Raw genomic sequence first — 16,259 nt, 5'->3', positions numbered from 1 at the left:
CATGAAACACTTTGTACCACTCCTAGTAAATAGTAAAAGCTCAGTTAGTGGCTGGAGAAGGCAATGGCACCCCACTCCAGTACTCTTGCCTGAAAAATCCCATGGATGGGGGAGCCTGGTGCGCTGTAGTCCATGGGGTGGCTGAGAGTCAGACACGACTGAGTGACTTCACTTTCACTTTTCACTTTCATACATTGGAGAAGGAAATGGCAACCCACTCCAGTGTTCTTGCCTGGAGAATCCCAGGGACGGGGGAGCCTGGTAGGCTGCCGTCTGTGGGGTCACACAGGGTCGGACACGACTGAAGTGACTTAGCAGCAGCAGCAGCAGTTAGTGGCACCTATTATAGTTCTTTACTTATTAATGATAGCAAATAATATAATTGCCTTAACCTTAAAAAAAAACAACGAGATCTTTTGTTCTTATCATTGTTCTGCCATTAAAAAACAGTCCCATCACAAATTTTTTCAACCAGTCCATCATAAATTTTATTTTTCTTGGTTGAGCTCTTGTTCAAATGTCATTTACTTTCCAATTTTATTTAGATATAATTGGTATACAACACTGTATAAATTTAAGGTGTACAACATAATGATTCAACTTACATACATCATGAAATTATTGCAAGCTTAGCAAACATCAATTATCTCAAATAAATACAAAACTAAAGAAACAGAAAAGATTTTTTTCCATGAACACCCTTAACAGATTTCATATATAACGGTACAGCGCTGTTAATTATATTCACCGTGTTGTGCCTCACATCACTAGTGCTTACTTACCTTATAACTCGAAGTTTGTACCTTTTTAGTACCTTCATCCAGTTCCTACTCCTACTACCCTCTGCCTTTGGTAACCACAAAATGTGATCTCTAAAAAAGCTAATTTACTTTGAGAAATATCCTTTACCTCTTTGAACCTCATATTCTTTATAAAAAATTAGTTCACTATCTCTGATCTATTTCAACTTTAATATTATATTTTTCTGTTAACAAAACTAGTTTATTCAAGTCTTCACAGTTTTAAATGTGAGGAAGAAAGCTTGTTTTGAAATAGTAAATCTTGGCCAATTATCTTTAGGTGTTGAATACTGAAGAAGCTGCAAATGAAGACGAAAGAGAATTAGAAGAACTTAGAAAGCATGGCATAACTCCTCTTCCCAAACCACCTCCAGGCGTTGGACTTCTGCCAACCCCACTGGAGCATTTTCCCTTTTCTGATCCTGAAGATGGTTTTCAGACAGATCTCTCTGATGATTTCAAGAAGATTCCATCTCTTTTTGAAATAGTTGTAAAACCTACTGTGGATTTAGCACATAAAATTGGAAAGAAGTAAGTTAAATTTTTCATTCCTTCCAATGAATATTCAGGGTTGATCGCCTTTAGGATTGATTGGTTTGATCTCCTTGCTGTTCAAGGGACTCTGAAGAGTCTTCTCCAACACCACAGTTCGAAAGCATCAGTTCTTCAACACTCAGCTTGCTTTATGGTCCAACTCTCATATCCATACATGACCACTGGAAAAACCGTAGCCTTGACTAGACGGACCTTTGTCAGCAAAGGTCCAATATCTATTTAGAGATGTAACGTTCTTATTTGCCTCTTTTCTTTGAACTAAGAAATATTATTCTTTTGTCCACAGGCCACCAGCATTTTATAACAGTGCCTCACCACCAGGATCACAATTTCAGGAAAGCAGCCCACATCCTCAACATGTCTATAGTTCGGGGTCAAGTCCAGGTCCTGGCCCTAACATGTCTCAGGGACACAACAGTCCTGTGATCCACCCAGGCTCCCCCGGACACTGTCCTGGCCTACCAGTGCCACAGAGCCCACCTTTGCTGCCTGGCCCCCCAGGAATTGTGGGCCCTCATGGTCAAGCTGGAGTACTTGGTCAACCAGATACGCCTTTGACACCACCAAATATGAGTGGTTCTTACCACTGCCTGGGTTTTCCAGAACACGTAATGAAAGTACCTAGAGAGAATCACTGCTCACCAGGCTCATCGCACCCACCTGGTGAAAGGCAGCTCAGTACCAGCTATGATTCCTTACAAAATCCCGCTGAGTTTTATGATCATTACTATTCACAGCATGCTGTCCATAATTTTCAGCCACCCAGTCACTCTGGTGGTAAGTTTACCTTTCTAAATAACTCATTTCTAACTTAAAATATCTGGAGTCCTATGTTTCTTTAGTAACATGAAAGGCGTGTGTGTTTTAAGTAAAGGAAAATATGATGAAATTGAAATATTAAAACGTGTTTTCAATTTAACCAAATATTTGTAACAATAGACCTTGAGATAACCTTAAACAGTGCTTACTGTTGCATAATAATCTGATAATCAAATGTGATACTATTGTAACTCAGTTTCTTCCAAGGCGCAGCGGTCCTTGTCTGCTGGAGTTTTGTGCTCAGTTGGTGTCTTGTGTCTTTTTGCGTTGTGTATGTAGACGGGGTGTGGCACAGCGACTTTGCCCAGCACCAGGCTCCAGCTGTTCCAGACTCACCTAACCGTGGGAGTGGGTCCGACAGCAGCAGTAACGTGGCAGGCCATGGCCCCCTGCCTGCGCTGGGTCTCCTCCCTGCTGTCCAGAGAGCTCTTTTTGTCAGACTTACTCAGAAGTACCAAGAAGATGAAGAACTAAGCAGCACCCAGCCGCAAAGGACACCAAGCAAGGAAGAAGGTGTGTCCGGTGTCACGACAGCCTCATACCTGTTTGGATCTACCTATTCTGTTTCCAGCTACCTTACAGCTACTATCTTCTTGGGGTTGATTGTCATTTCCAGTGCCATTGATGCATTAGTAATTAATTGCAATGGGTTTGATTTGAAGCAATAAATCAGACTGGAGTGTGAGGCCTTGGAAGCACACTTGTTATTAAGCTTTGTTTTTGAAGAGAAATAGAACAGAACAGAAACAAGATAGCCTTGAGTTTAACAATTTTAACTTGTAACTCAAGTGCAAAATTATTTGGCTATTAGATTTTTATGGGCAGAGGCTGTTTCCTTCAGGTTCTGCTATACTATTCAAGGATATTATTTTTAATAAAAAAGATTATATTTTAAGTTTCCCTTAGTATTTTTGATACTGATAAGTCTATAGCAATTAGTTAATTCAGTTAAGGGGAGAAAACTTGAAATCAACCAGTTGTTATTATGAGTTAAAAAATTGATATATTTGGCCACTCTTAAACATGAAATTAAGGGCTTCCCTGTTCCAGTGGTTAAGAATCCAACCTTCTGCTGCAGGGGTCAGGGAAGTTCACATGCTGTGAGGCATGGCCAAAAATGAGCGAAACATGAAATTTATGAATAACTATGTAAAACTGGATAATGCTAGTAGCCACAAGTTATATAAACATTGTTACATTTGCAAAGATAGTATTAAACCTTCATTTATTTAACATGACAGGGAAATGAGGAATTTCTAATAAGTTAATTTCCTGTATAATTTATATTTACTCCTTTAGGTGCTAATTTTAAGAAATAATCATTTTAATGGTCTTCTTTCTTTAAAGTGTAACAAAGTCTTATATTTTCATAAAGAAAAAAATAAAACTTTTCTAAGTGATATAAAATTTTATATATAATACTATAAAATTGGTAATGTTTTATAAAGCTTGTTTTCTTGGAATCAGAAAACATAAACAGATTTTTCTGTTTGTGTTCATTCTTACAAATTTTATTGCCTTTGTGAATTTATTTGTCCTTTGATAAAAAGCTGATAGAAGCCTTTTAATCATTTTCTAATACCTGCTTTCCACTGACCTCTCTGCTGTTCTACTTTCTTTCTGCTCCATATTCATTCTTGTTCCAAAAAGATTTTAAGACTGCTTATAAAATATGTTTATATGAAAGTGAAAATTAAATAGCATCTTACCTATTTGGATCGGATTTGGATTAAGTACCAAATTCTATGAGGAGTGAAACTCCTACACAGAAATGTTTAAAATAACTACAACAGTTGAAAGTGAACCACAGGTCTAGCTCTAGACTTCCTGGAGGTCAGAGAAAAAAAGAGAGATCCAGTGTCTAGAAGTAGTTTTTTTTCAGACACTGAAGTATGAATTAAAGTTTTTGCCATTGTGATATAGTGTATACTATTTTAAAGCCACATCCTCCCCTAAATATGAGTGCTTGCTCTGTAGCATTCTTCTGTTCAAACTAACTGTAATGCTAAATTTCCATGTGACAGAAATGCATGGTGAGCAGTGAGATAAAAGTGAGAATATATGTGCTATTCTATTGACTAAAGATATTCTGTGATATACATAAGTGTGTGTGTGTTCATATATACATGTACATGGCTAATTCAGAGATAATCTATATATATTTTAATGGAGAGGAAGGAAACCCACCCTCCTGAGGTGTCAGTTTTTATTTCCTTCTCTACTAGAGAGAAGACCTCTGACGGTTAAGCTTCTTAACATTATGGCTCATGCTAAAGTTACATAGGCTTTAAGAGTAAGGCCCAAAGTTCTTATAAAGTTAAAGTATGTAAATTTTAGGGTGTTAGTTTCATTTGTTGCTTTTAATTTAGTGTTTGAGTAATATATTCACAAGGTCAAACATTTAAAAATATATGAGAGAAAAGCCTGGGGCCCATATATGCTCAGTTCCCTTTGCTTTCCTAACCATCAATGTTAGTGTCTTGTTTTCTTTACAGGTTTTTTTTTTTTTTTTTAAATAGCTCTTCCTTGTTACCTGATAAATCCAGAGGTGTGAAATTTAAGGGATTGCTTGAATTAAAGAAGGCTTCCCTGGTAGCTCAGATGGTAAAGCGTCTGCCTGCAGTGCGGGACACCTGGGGTTGATCCCTGGGTCGGGAAGACCCCCTGGAGAGTTCAGTTCACAGCCGCTCAGTCGTGTCCGACTCTTTGCGACCCCGTGAATCACAGCACGCCAGGCCTCCCTGTCCATCATCAACTCCCAGAGTTCACTCAGACTCGCGTCCATCGAGTCAGTGATGCTATCCAGCCATCTCATCATCTGTCGCCCCCTTCTCCTCCTGCCCCCAATCCCTCCCAGCATCAGAGTCTTTTCCAATGAGTCAACTCTTCGCATGAGGTGGCCAAAGTACTGGAGTTTCAGCTTCAGCATCATTCCCTCCAAAGACATCCCAGGGCTGATCTCCTTCAGAATGGACTGGTTGGATCTCCTTGCAGTCCAAGGGACTCTCAAGACTCTTCTCCAACACCCCAGTTCAAAAGCATCAATTCTTCAGTGCTCAGCTTTCTTCACAGTCCAACTCTCACATCCATACATGACCACTGGAAAAACCAAAGCCTTGACTAGACGGACCCTTGTTGGCAAAGTAATGTCTCTGCTTTTGAATATGCTGTCTAGGTTGGTCATAACTTTTCTTCCAAGGAGTAAGCGTCTTTTAATTTCATGGCTGCAGTCACCATCTGCAGTTATTCTGGAGCCCCCAAAAATAAAGTCTGACACTGTTTCCACTGTTTCCCCATCTATTTCCCATGAAGTGATGGGACCGGATGCCATGATCTTCGTTTTCTGAATGTTGAGCTTTAAGCCAACTTTTTCACTCTCCTCTTTCACTTTCATCAAGAGGCTTTTGAGTTCCTCTTCACTTTCTGCCATAAGGGTGGTGTCATCTGCATATCTGAGGTTATTGATATTTCTCCTGGCAGTCTTGATTCCAGCTTGTGCTTCTTCCAGCCCAGCGTTTCTCATGATGTACTCATGCATATAAGTTAAATAAGCTGGGTGACAATATACAGCCTTGACGTACTTCTTTTCCTATTTGGAACGAGTCTGTTGTTCCATGTCCAGTTCTAACTGTTGCTTCCTGACCTGCATATATATCGGTTTCTCAATAGGCAGGTCAGGTGTTCTGGTATTCTGACGTCTCTCAGAATTTTCCACAGTTGATTGTGATCCACACAGTCAAAGGCTTTGGCATAGTCAATAAAGCAGAAATCGATGTTTTTCTGGAACTTTCTTGCCTTTTCCATGATCCAGCGGATGTTGGCAATTTGATCTCTGGTTCCTCTGCCTTTTCTAAAACCAGCTTGAACATCTGGAAGTACACAGTTCACGTATTGCTGAAGCCTGGCTTGGAGAATTTTGAGCATTACTTTACTAGCATGTGAGATGAGTGTAATTGTGTGGTAGTTTAAGCATTCTTTGGCATTGCCTTTCTTTGGAATTGGAATGAAAACTGACCTTTTCCAGTCCTGTGGCCACTGCTGAGTTTTCCAAATTTGCTGGCATATTGAGTGCAGCACTTTCACAGCATCATCTTTCAGAATTTGAAATAGCTCTACTGGAATACATCACCTCCACTAGCTTTGTTCGTAGTGATGCTTTCTAAGGCCCACTTGACTTCACATTCCAGGATGTCTGGCTCTAGGTGAGTGATCACACCATCGTGATTATCTGGGTCATGAAGATCTTTTTTGTACAGTTCTTCTGTGTATTCTTGCCACCTCTTCTTAATATCTTATGCTTCTGTTAGGTCCATACCATTTCTGTCCTTTATTGTGCCCATCTTTGCATGAAATGTTCCCTTGGTGTCTCTAATTTTATTGAAGAGATCTCTAGTCTTTCCCATTCTGTTGTTTTCCTCTATTTCTTTGCATTGATCTCTGAGGAAGGCTTTCTTATCTATTCTTGGTATTCTTTGGAACTCTGCCTTCAGATGTTTGTATCTTTCCTTTTCTCCTTTGCTTTTCACAGCTATTTGTAAGCCCTCTTCAGACAGCCATTTTGCTTTTTTGCATTTCTTTTCCATGGGGATGGTCTTGATCCCTGTCTCCTGTACAATGTCATGAACCTCCGTCCATAGTTCATCAGGCACTCTATCAGATCTAGTCCCTTAAATCTATTTCTCACTTCCACTGTGTAATCATAAGGGATTTGATTCAAGTCATACCTGAATGGTCTAGTGGTTTCCCCTACTTTCTTCAATTTAAGTCTGAATTTGGCAATAAGGAGTTCATGATCTGAGCCATAATAAGCTCCTGGTCTTGTGTTTGTTGACTGTATAGAGCTTCTCCATCTTTGGCTGCAAAGAATATAATCAATCTGATTTCAGTGTTGACCATCTGATGATGTCCATGTGTAGAGTCTTCTCTTGTGTTGTTGGAAGAGGGTGTTTGCTATGACCAGTGCATTTTCTTGGCAAAACGCTATTAGTCTTTGCCCTGCTTCATTCCGTATTCCAAGGCCAAATTTGCCTGTTACTCCAGGTGTTTCTTGACTTCCTACTTTTGCATTCCAGTCCCCTATAATGAAAAGGACATCTTTTTTTGGGTGTTAGTTCTAAAAGGTCTTGTAGGTCTTCATAGAACTGTTCAGCTTCTTCAGCGTTACTGGTTGGGGCATAGACTTGGATTACCGTGATTTTGAATGGTTTGCCTTGGAAACGAACAGAGATCATTCTGTCATTTTTGAGATTGCATCCAACTACTGCATTTCAGACTCTCTCGTTGACCATAATGGCTACTCCATTTCTTCTGAGGGATTCCTGCCCGGTAGTAGATATAATGGTCATCTGCGTTAAATTCACCCATTCCAGTCCCAGTCCCCTGGAGAAGGAAATGGCAACCGACTCCAGTATTCTTACCTGGAAAATCCCATGGATGGAGGAGCCTGGTAGGCTACGTCCATGGGGTTGTAAAGAGTCGGACACGACTGAGCGACTTCTTTCACTTTGACTTTGAATTAAAGACAGCCAACACATTTTGGAATTTCTTTTTTAGAGCGTTTTCCTTTCTCCCTTAGCCCTGTCTTCCGACACATTTCTGAGTTCCCTTTGGCCAGCTGGAATGAAAGGTCCAGACTCTTCTCTGACTGGAAGGACATTTTACATGTTCTGATACCATACGTCTTTCTTTCTAGAGTACAGGGACTGAATTGTTAGTTGTTATATCACATCTTATCTTGTTCCAGTGTTGAAACTCTGTCATTTCTATGATGCATTGTCTTGAAGTTAGACTACCCTTATTTCAGAAATAGCCTATGTGTTTTTTAATTAAAGCCAAATATGAATGCTTCACTCTTTACAATAGTTTTTGTCTGCATTTAGATGAAACTGTTAACTGGTACTCCAGTAGTGAAGAGGAAGAAGGGAGCAGCGTCAAGTCAATACTGAGAACGTTACAGAAACAAACAGAGACTTTGAGGAGTCAGCAGCAGCCTTCCACAGAACTTGGCACTCCTACTGACCCGAGACTTGCTAGAGAGAAGAATAAAGGAAACCCAGTTGTTGACCCTAGACTCAGGACTATCTCAAGGCAAGACATTAAAAAATCTTCTGAGTCTGCCCCGCTGGATCTCAGACTTGCATGGGATCCCAGGAAATTAAGAGGGAGTGGAAACGGCCATGGCAGTTCTGCTGCTGCTGGAGCCAAGTTTGATTCACATCATGGCAACACCGGCCCTAGCATCAGACACAAAAGAGGAGATGATGATGATGAAGATACAGAAAGAGAGCTGAGAGAAAAGGCTTTCTTAATACCTCTGGATTCTTCCCCTGGTGTGATGCTGCAGGACCCAAGGTCACAACTGAGACAGTTTAGTCACATTAAAATGGATATTACCCTAACCAAACCCAACTTTGCCAAACACATCGTGTGGGCTCCAGAAGACTTACTACCAGTTCCTTTACCTAAACCTGATCCAGTCTCTTCAATCAATTTACCTCTGCCCCCTCTTATAGCTGACCAGAGGCTCAGTAGGTTATGGAATACAAAAAGTGATCTTCGTCAAAACACAGTGCCCACTGATACAAAACTAGCAGCCAAAGCCAAAATTAACACAGCAAACAGAGAAGGCTACCCAGACCAGTTTGGAGACTCACATAGTTCAGGAAGTAAATTAGGAGATCCTAGGCTGCAAAAAAATTTTGATCCTAGACTTCACAGACTGCACAACACAGAGCCTCATCAAGCAGTTATGAAAGACCCCCATATGTCTAAGACTGCCCCTCCTTTAGGGACCAGGTCAAAGCTGGGGTCATCACAGCCCTCAGGGGCGGTACCTAGCAGTTCTGGTCCTGGGGCTTTACCTCCATATGCCCCCAAACTCTCATCTTCAACTGGCCTTCCCCTGGGAACTCCGGGTTCAGTCCTTAGCGGTATTAGTTTGTATGACCCCAGGGAGCAAGGTTCATCCTCTACATCAGAGCTAGCAGCAGAAAGTGCAGAGAACCAGAAAAAAAGTGGGAGTTTAAAATGTAGTGACAAAAATGAGCCTCTTCCTGGAGAAGCAATCCTACCACAGAAAACGGCTCCAAATGTGGACGTCCCTCTTGACCGCCCCGCTGACCCACAGACGGATGTTCGCCGGAGTTCCGGTACCATTCAAGTCCCAGCAGTGCACAGCCTTCCAATTCAGGCATTAACAGGCCTAATCAGACCCCAGTACAGCGATCCCAGGCAGTCAAAACATCTGGGACAGGTGAGCCCCACCCCCGGCGATGATCCCAGCAAAGAAACAGATGACAAATCTCTGAAGGAGGTTTTTAAAACTTTTGACCCAACAGCTTCACCATTTTGTTAGCTGTTGTGTAACTAAGCAGTTATTTTCTTTCTCCTGACTGTTGGCAGTCCCCTGCTGTTTTGTAACTGTTTTACCTCTATAGTTTATTTATTTTTAAATTATAAACACTTTTCAGCTGCTAGTATCAGAACCACACGAAGTTATATCCTCCAAAGCCTGTGGTATTTTATATAGTATTTTTATAATTTTAAGAGACTGTAGTCATTGACATAGAAACCTATATATCATGTTAGTTTCAGTAAAAGTACTTTTATTGTAAATAAACCATCATGAACTCAACACTTTGCCTGAATATATGCCACTTGTCTTTCATAATCAGTGTTTAGATAAATGATCACCACTTTTATATGGTTGTTAGTTTCAAGCAATATAATGTACATTACTTTTCAGAAACAGTATTTTGACTAGGATCCTCTCAATTTGTCAACACAGAACTGACTAATATGTAATGCTAACTGCTAGCTAAAATGTAAAGTGAAGTAAAGAAAACAGTTTTTTAATCTAATATTAGCAGAGCAGTTCATGTTTAAGGGCATCACTTTTATTATTACTGGCAATATTATTTGTGTAAATGAAGCATTTGAATGTCATATCTTTTAAATGTATTTTATGGTATACTGTATCATAGAACTTGGAGATATATAAATAGAATGTTTTGCTAAAGTAAAAAATTTCCAAATTCTCTAACATAACTTTTTAAATTTAATTTTTCATAATAATAGTTATGAGTTATTGCTGTTACGTTATGATGTTTATGCATTTTGATGTCTTTTGTCTTTAGCAGCATAATTTATATTACTTTTTCAAATTGTGTAGCTGCAATAATTGTATTCATCATGACTTTGGCAGTTTTTAACAAAATTTTAAAAGATCTGGTGTGTCTGTAGTGATTTATTGCATTGATAATGTTTTAAGTGTGCAGGTTCTATATTTTTTCTTAAATAGCGAGAAAACACAGAGATGGTATAGTCAACTGTATATGGCTATCAATAAAGACTCTCTTTCAGATCTCACCTGACTGGCATTCTATAACAGAGGAGACTGCTTGGTGTTTTAATGTATTTAATGTCCTCATAGTTTGGAAACCTCCTCAATGGATTAGAAATTGTACTTTTATGAAAAATAATTTGTATTCATTCTTGTATATTTATTGCAGTATACAAATAATGGCAACCCTACTTACTTTATACATATATTATTTATAACTAAAACTAAGTATTACACTTAAGTCTCAGGCTAAGTGTATATATTAATATCTTTGACTAGAGGTATCCAACAGTGTTTGCTAGTAACAACTCCAGCAAGTAATTTAAAAGGAGCATTTCATTGTAAAAGGTAATGGAAGTAGAGGGAATCAGCACTTGAGAAGTGATTTTTAAAATATACAGCAAAATATTTGTGTGGGAACCTAAAGCTCAGCACATGGCTTAATACTAATGGATATCTTTCCTATTCCCGTCTTCACTTTTTGCTTTTTTTGCTCTGATTCCATGCTGAAATGAGGTTGCAGTTAAGTGAACAAGAACTCTGCCTGTCTACCTCAGAAGTTCATTGTGTTCTAAGTGGAAGGACAGTTGTTCAAGGGAATGTGAGTTCCTACTATTTTTACTTTGGTTACATTGTTGTCTAAAATGATTCTGGATAACATTTTATGGTTAAAAAATGAAATTTACAGCTATTATAGAAAGTATTTTCTGACTTGGTGTCCTTTGGAAACAAGTTGAAGGATAATTGATTAGTAAAAAAATCCTTTATGAATGTTCGTATAAGCTACTTGCTGAATTAATTAGAAGAGAGAGAGGGAAGAAAGAACTTATGAGGGTTAGAGGTTTATGACAGGGAATTCATACTCTTGTTCTGAACTGATTTATAGGTGTTTTATCTCAGTGTCTAGTTTGTTATCTGTGAAATGGGTGTGATTTTGACTGTTCACAGATTTGATGTAAAGAGTGAATGAATTATTATTTTAAAGTATTTGTAAATAGAAAATTGATTTATATTTATATTTCACACACATCATCATTACATTCCCACTGGGTTTGCGTTAAGTTGTACAGATTCCAAAATAATATAATACGGTTTGTGTGGTTCATCAATTCTGTGAAGTTTCAGATGATAGTAAGACACCGTAGAAGTTGTTTCAGAGAGTATTAACCCATCAGGTTAGCAATTTCCTTGAACATTTGTGTACCAGTAAGTCACAGGGCTTTTTCTGCTTGAGAGCTCTATGGGCTTGTCGTGTCTATTCAGGGTCTGACATCTGTGCTCACTTTAGACAGGTTGGGTGTCGACAGAAGGTGAAAGTCCTGTGATGGTCTGTGTTGTGTTTTCCTCACCGACGTGTTACGACTTCGTGTTTTGTGACTGACGTGTTTGCTTAAATCATAGCATGTGTGGTGTGGGTGAAGCGGCCAACTCAGTCAATGGGAGGCTGTTGGCTTTTAGAAACAATAAGGATATTTACTCCCACCTCTTAATATGTATTTCTGCAAGCATGCGACATTGAGATCTTTCTTAGTGATCACTTGTTGGCAAAAGGTGCATTTTTCTTTGGTTAATGGCATCTTGGAGTTTGAAAATTCCCAGTGACCTGGATGTTAGGGCTTGTCAGTATATTTCCATTTGCACAGCACAGAGTTTCGTGATAGAGACGCTCTCCCTGAGTTCACCCTCCTGGGCTGAGGACTGCGCCTCACAGAGGCTGTCTGTGTCAAAGGGCGTGCCTTGGAGGGCTGATCTGCAGTCAAGCAGTCCACTGAGAGTGCCCCTTCCTCCTTCAGTATCAGGCCTTTTGGGAATTTCTAGGATGAAGAGTTATAATCATCTCTTCAGAAATGGTTTGGGAGCACTTGATAATATTATGTTCAAAGTTTAGTAATCATTAGTAAATTTGCTTAGTTTAAATAAGGCTTAGTTTAGGAAGTGTAAGCCTTGACAAAATGTAACTGAAGAGTGTCTGAGTGTTTGAAGTTGTTTTCCTCACTTACGTGTTATGACTTTGTGTTTAGGTAATGCCTTCTCCCCCAAGTAACTTCATGTGATTTGCAGAACCAGCTTCAGTAGTTAACAATTGCTGTACTGCTGGGGTTATGTTTCTCAGTATGTTATTTATCAGCAGGACCTACCAGTTGTAATGAAACCCCTAATTTAACCTGGCTTTCTTGGAAAGGATACAGACCTAAGACTTTAAGTTAATGCCAACGTAACATTTAGAATTTATGATTTTAAAATAAGAAATGAAAAGTATGTCTTAAAATTTATGTTTTTGGAGGCTGAACCTGTATGCGTCTGCTTGTTCTTCTGTTTCTGCACAGAAACAAGCCGAGTTCTGTGCACGCAGTAGGTGTTTTGTTAACTGCTTCTTGATTGCTTCCCAACGTCCATCCAAGTTTAGATTTTGCAGGTGTCTCCATCTGTCAGAATAGATGTGGCAGAGCCACTCCAGGATTGTGTTAGAAAGAGTATGGTCATTAATTATGCCTCTTTCATTAGACATAAGGCACCAGCCTTCTCTTTTCTTGTCTCTTCTCCCCACCACCCACCCAAACAGTATGAACGTAGGGTTATGGCAGCTTTTATTTAAGAATTAACATGTTTCTACAATAATTCATGATTCTGAGAGTCCTCCAAGCTTTACAAGATGATTTTACTACTTCATTGTAGAAGTTTGACTAGATCAAACATAGATCCCTGTAGATCTATGAAGGATTCTTTCTGTACTTTGAAAGAACTGCATACTAAAGTCTCATGTTTTCATTTAAAAATGTTTCTCTAATTTTCCCCTTCTGATTCTCCTCAAAATTCAGCCAGAATTATGAAGATATGCCTAACCTAGTGAATTTCCAATAGCATTTTATTCTAACACTATGAATAAATTTGAGTCTTGTGTTTCGTCCTTAAACACGCTTCATTACCCTTTGGAATACAACAGTCATGTGTTACAGTTGGGAAAATCATTGTGGGTATGAAGAAAATCTGTCCCAATGACTGTGAGTTCTTGGAATAATATATTATAGCTTGATTTATCATTGAATCTCTTGTTTTTTAAACTTAGAATTTATGAGAAAAAGGTTATAGAGCTAGTTATAGCATTTTAGAAAAAAAATCAACCTTGTAAATTATCAAGCTCCTTGCTCCTTGGCTCAGTACTCTACTAATTTTAATACCTCTGTGAGGGTGTTAAGGTTGAGAGGAGTGATGAAATTTGCATCAGGTAATATTATTTTGTCAGGAGTCTGATATATAGATTATTGTAAAGGAATTAAATACATAGAGGCCCAATTTTTAAAAAATTAATCACATTTCCAAACTTCCATTACAAGCAAGGTCTTGGGGATTTGTCATTAATGACAGACTCTACATTTTATATGCTTTTTAAATAGAGAAGGTGGCAAATAATTAATTATTACAGATAAGAGGTTTTAGTCCACCTCTATTTTATAAGAATTTGCCCTCCAAATATTTGAGAGAGAAGTCAAATAAGATAGGAGAATATCTTTTCCTGAGGTAGAATATTTCCTTTAAAAGTGACAATCGAGAAATAGTCATTTCTATACTTGCCAAAGTTTAAAACAATTTTTATGTTTCTTATCTTAAACCCACTGCTCCCCACCAAGGATTCAGAAAGGGCTCAGTATCGATCCAGGGTTCCAGTTCCCAGGTCATTTCATTTTTTGTCATTTCTAGGCTGCTGTGCTTGCCCATGGTAAGGGCATTGATGGCACTTGTGTCCTAGGATGTAGTGTGTGTTTGGTAAGGGGTGGTGCCATGTCCAGACTTCTGGTCACCCTTTTCCTATGAGATTTATAAGCACCATCTGTAAGCTGAAATCTAGATTAAACCTATTCAGTATGAAGTAGTGTTTTTTAATAAAAAACAACTTCCTACAGTTATTATTTCAATTCCCCACATATCTCAAATGTTGGGGAAATGCTTTCTTGACTGTTTCACTTTGGAGGATTTCAGTAGCTATTAATTTAGTAGATTAACTAAATCATTAATCTATTGTCTGTTCAAAAGATACCAGCAAAGGGTATACTTTGTGAACTGATAAATTATTCTACACCAGGACTAACAAATTCCTTGGTAACATCAGGAATATCTTTTTTCCCCCCTCTCATTTACTAGCAAATTTTCCAAGTTGCATTCTGTTGTTTCAAGTTTCTGTAGTTTTCTTCTGTGACATCTTTCTATTGTCTGACTTTAAATAAAAATATTTCTAATAATATCTGTCTCACAGTGCATTGCTTTGCTTTAATATTAATAAATATTCGGTAGTTAAAGGTAGACTGTCAGAGTTTGTAAAGCTTGTAAAGTTTGTAAAGGCCTGGAAAGCTTCCAGGCCTTCCTGAAAGAACATAGCAGTAAGCCATCCTTCAGTTTATTCTTAGTGCACAGAGATTGTACTTTACTTAATCACACAGATAAACAGCATTTAAGGCCCTCTTCTATGTAAGGAAGTGTCTCTTACACTAGCATATTAATTTTCTGTTAAAAAGATCTGAATCTGAGAGATTGCTAACAAGTGTAATGCTCAGAGTAGAAAAAGAATTCTTTAGGGTCAAAATAGCTGTGAAAAGAAGAGAAGCGAAAAGCAAAGGAGAAAAGAAAAGATACACCCATTTGAATGCAGAGTTCCAAAGAATAGCACGGAGAGATAAGAAAGCCTTCCTCAGTGATCAACACAAAGAAATAGAGGAAAGCAATAGAATGGGAAAGACTAGAGATCTCTTCAATAAAATTAGAGATACCAAGGGAACATTTCATGCAAAGATAGGCACAATAAACGACAGAAATGGCATGGACCTAAAGAGGTAGAAGGTATTAAGAAGAGGTGGCAAGAATACACAGAAGAACTATACAAAAAAGATCTTCACAACCCAGATAATCACGATGGTGTGATCACTCACCTAGAGCCAGACATCCTGGAATGAGAAGTCTAGTGGGCCTTAGGAAGCATCATCATGAACAAAGCTAGTGGAGGTGATGGAATTCCAGTAGAGCTATTTCAAATCCTAAAAGATGATGCTGTGAAAGTGCTGCACTCAATATGCCAGCAAATTTGGAAAACTCAGCAGTGGCCACAGGACTGGAAAAGGTCAGTTTTCATTCCAATTCCAAAGAAAGGCAATGCCATAGAATGCTCAAACTACCACACAATTGCACTCATCTCACTTGTTAGTAAAGTAATGCTCAAAATTCTCCAAGGCAGGCTTCAGCAATACGTGAACTGTGTACTTCCAGATGTTCAAGCTGGTTTTAGAAAAGGCAGAGGAACCAGTGATCAAGTTGCCAACATCCACTGGATCATTGAAAAAGCAAGAGAGTTCCAGAAAAACATCTATTTCTGCCTTAATGACTATGCCAAAGCCTTTGTGTGGATCACAACAAACTGTGGAAAATTCTTCAAGAGATGGGAATACCAGACCACCTGATCTGCCTTCTGAGAAATCTGTGTGCAGGTCAAGAAACAACAGTTAGAACTGGACATGGAACAACAGATTCATTCCAAATTGGGAAAGGAGTACATCAAGGCTGTATATTGTCACCATGCTTATTTAACTTCTATGCCAAGTACATCATGTGAAATGCTGGCCTGGATGAAGGGCAAACTGGAATCAAGATTCCCAGGAGAAATATCAATAATTTCAGATACATAGATGATACTCTCCTTATTGCCGAAAGTGAGGAGGAACTAAAGAGCCTCTTGATAGGAGAGTGAAAAATGTGGC

The 16,259-nt window shown here is 38.7% G+C and overlaps 1 protein-coding gene across 3 annotated transcripts in view; it reads left to right on the top strand.

Annotated features, from left to right (window-relative positions):
* ZC3H6 (zinc finger CCCH-type containing 6) overlaps positions 1-14,753 on the top strand; it is a 77,063-nt gene extending 62,310 nt beyond the window's left edge. For all 3 annotated transcript variants that reach the window (XM_040267526.1, XM_040267527.1, XM_040267528.1), the window contains 4 exons: positions 1,081-1,331; positions 1,642-2,132; positions 2,454-2,687; positions 8,054-14,753. In XM_040267526.1, the coding sequence (XP_040123460.1) occupies positions 1,081-1,331; positions 1,642-2,132; positions 2,454-2,687; positions 8,054-9,528 (2,451 nt within the window). In that variant the 3' untranslated portion in view covers positions 9,529-14,753. The remainder of the gene's footprint in view (positions 1-1,080; positions 1,332-1,641; positions 2,133-2,453; positions 2,688-8,053) is intronic.
* Positions 14,754-16,259: the final 1,506 nt, after the last annotated feature.

This window comes from Oryx dammah, unplaced genomic scaffold (genome assembly GCF_014754425.2).
Source record: "Oryx dammah isolate SB20612 unplaced genomic scaffold, SCBI_Odam_1.1 HiC_scaffold_25, whole genome shotgun sequence".
Lineage (NCBI taxonomy): Eukaryota > Metazoa > Chordata > Mammalia > Artiodactyla > Bovidae > Oryx > Oryx dammah.
This window is presented reverse-complemented; position numbering and strand designations above follow the sequence as displayed.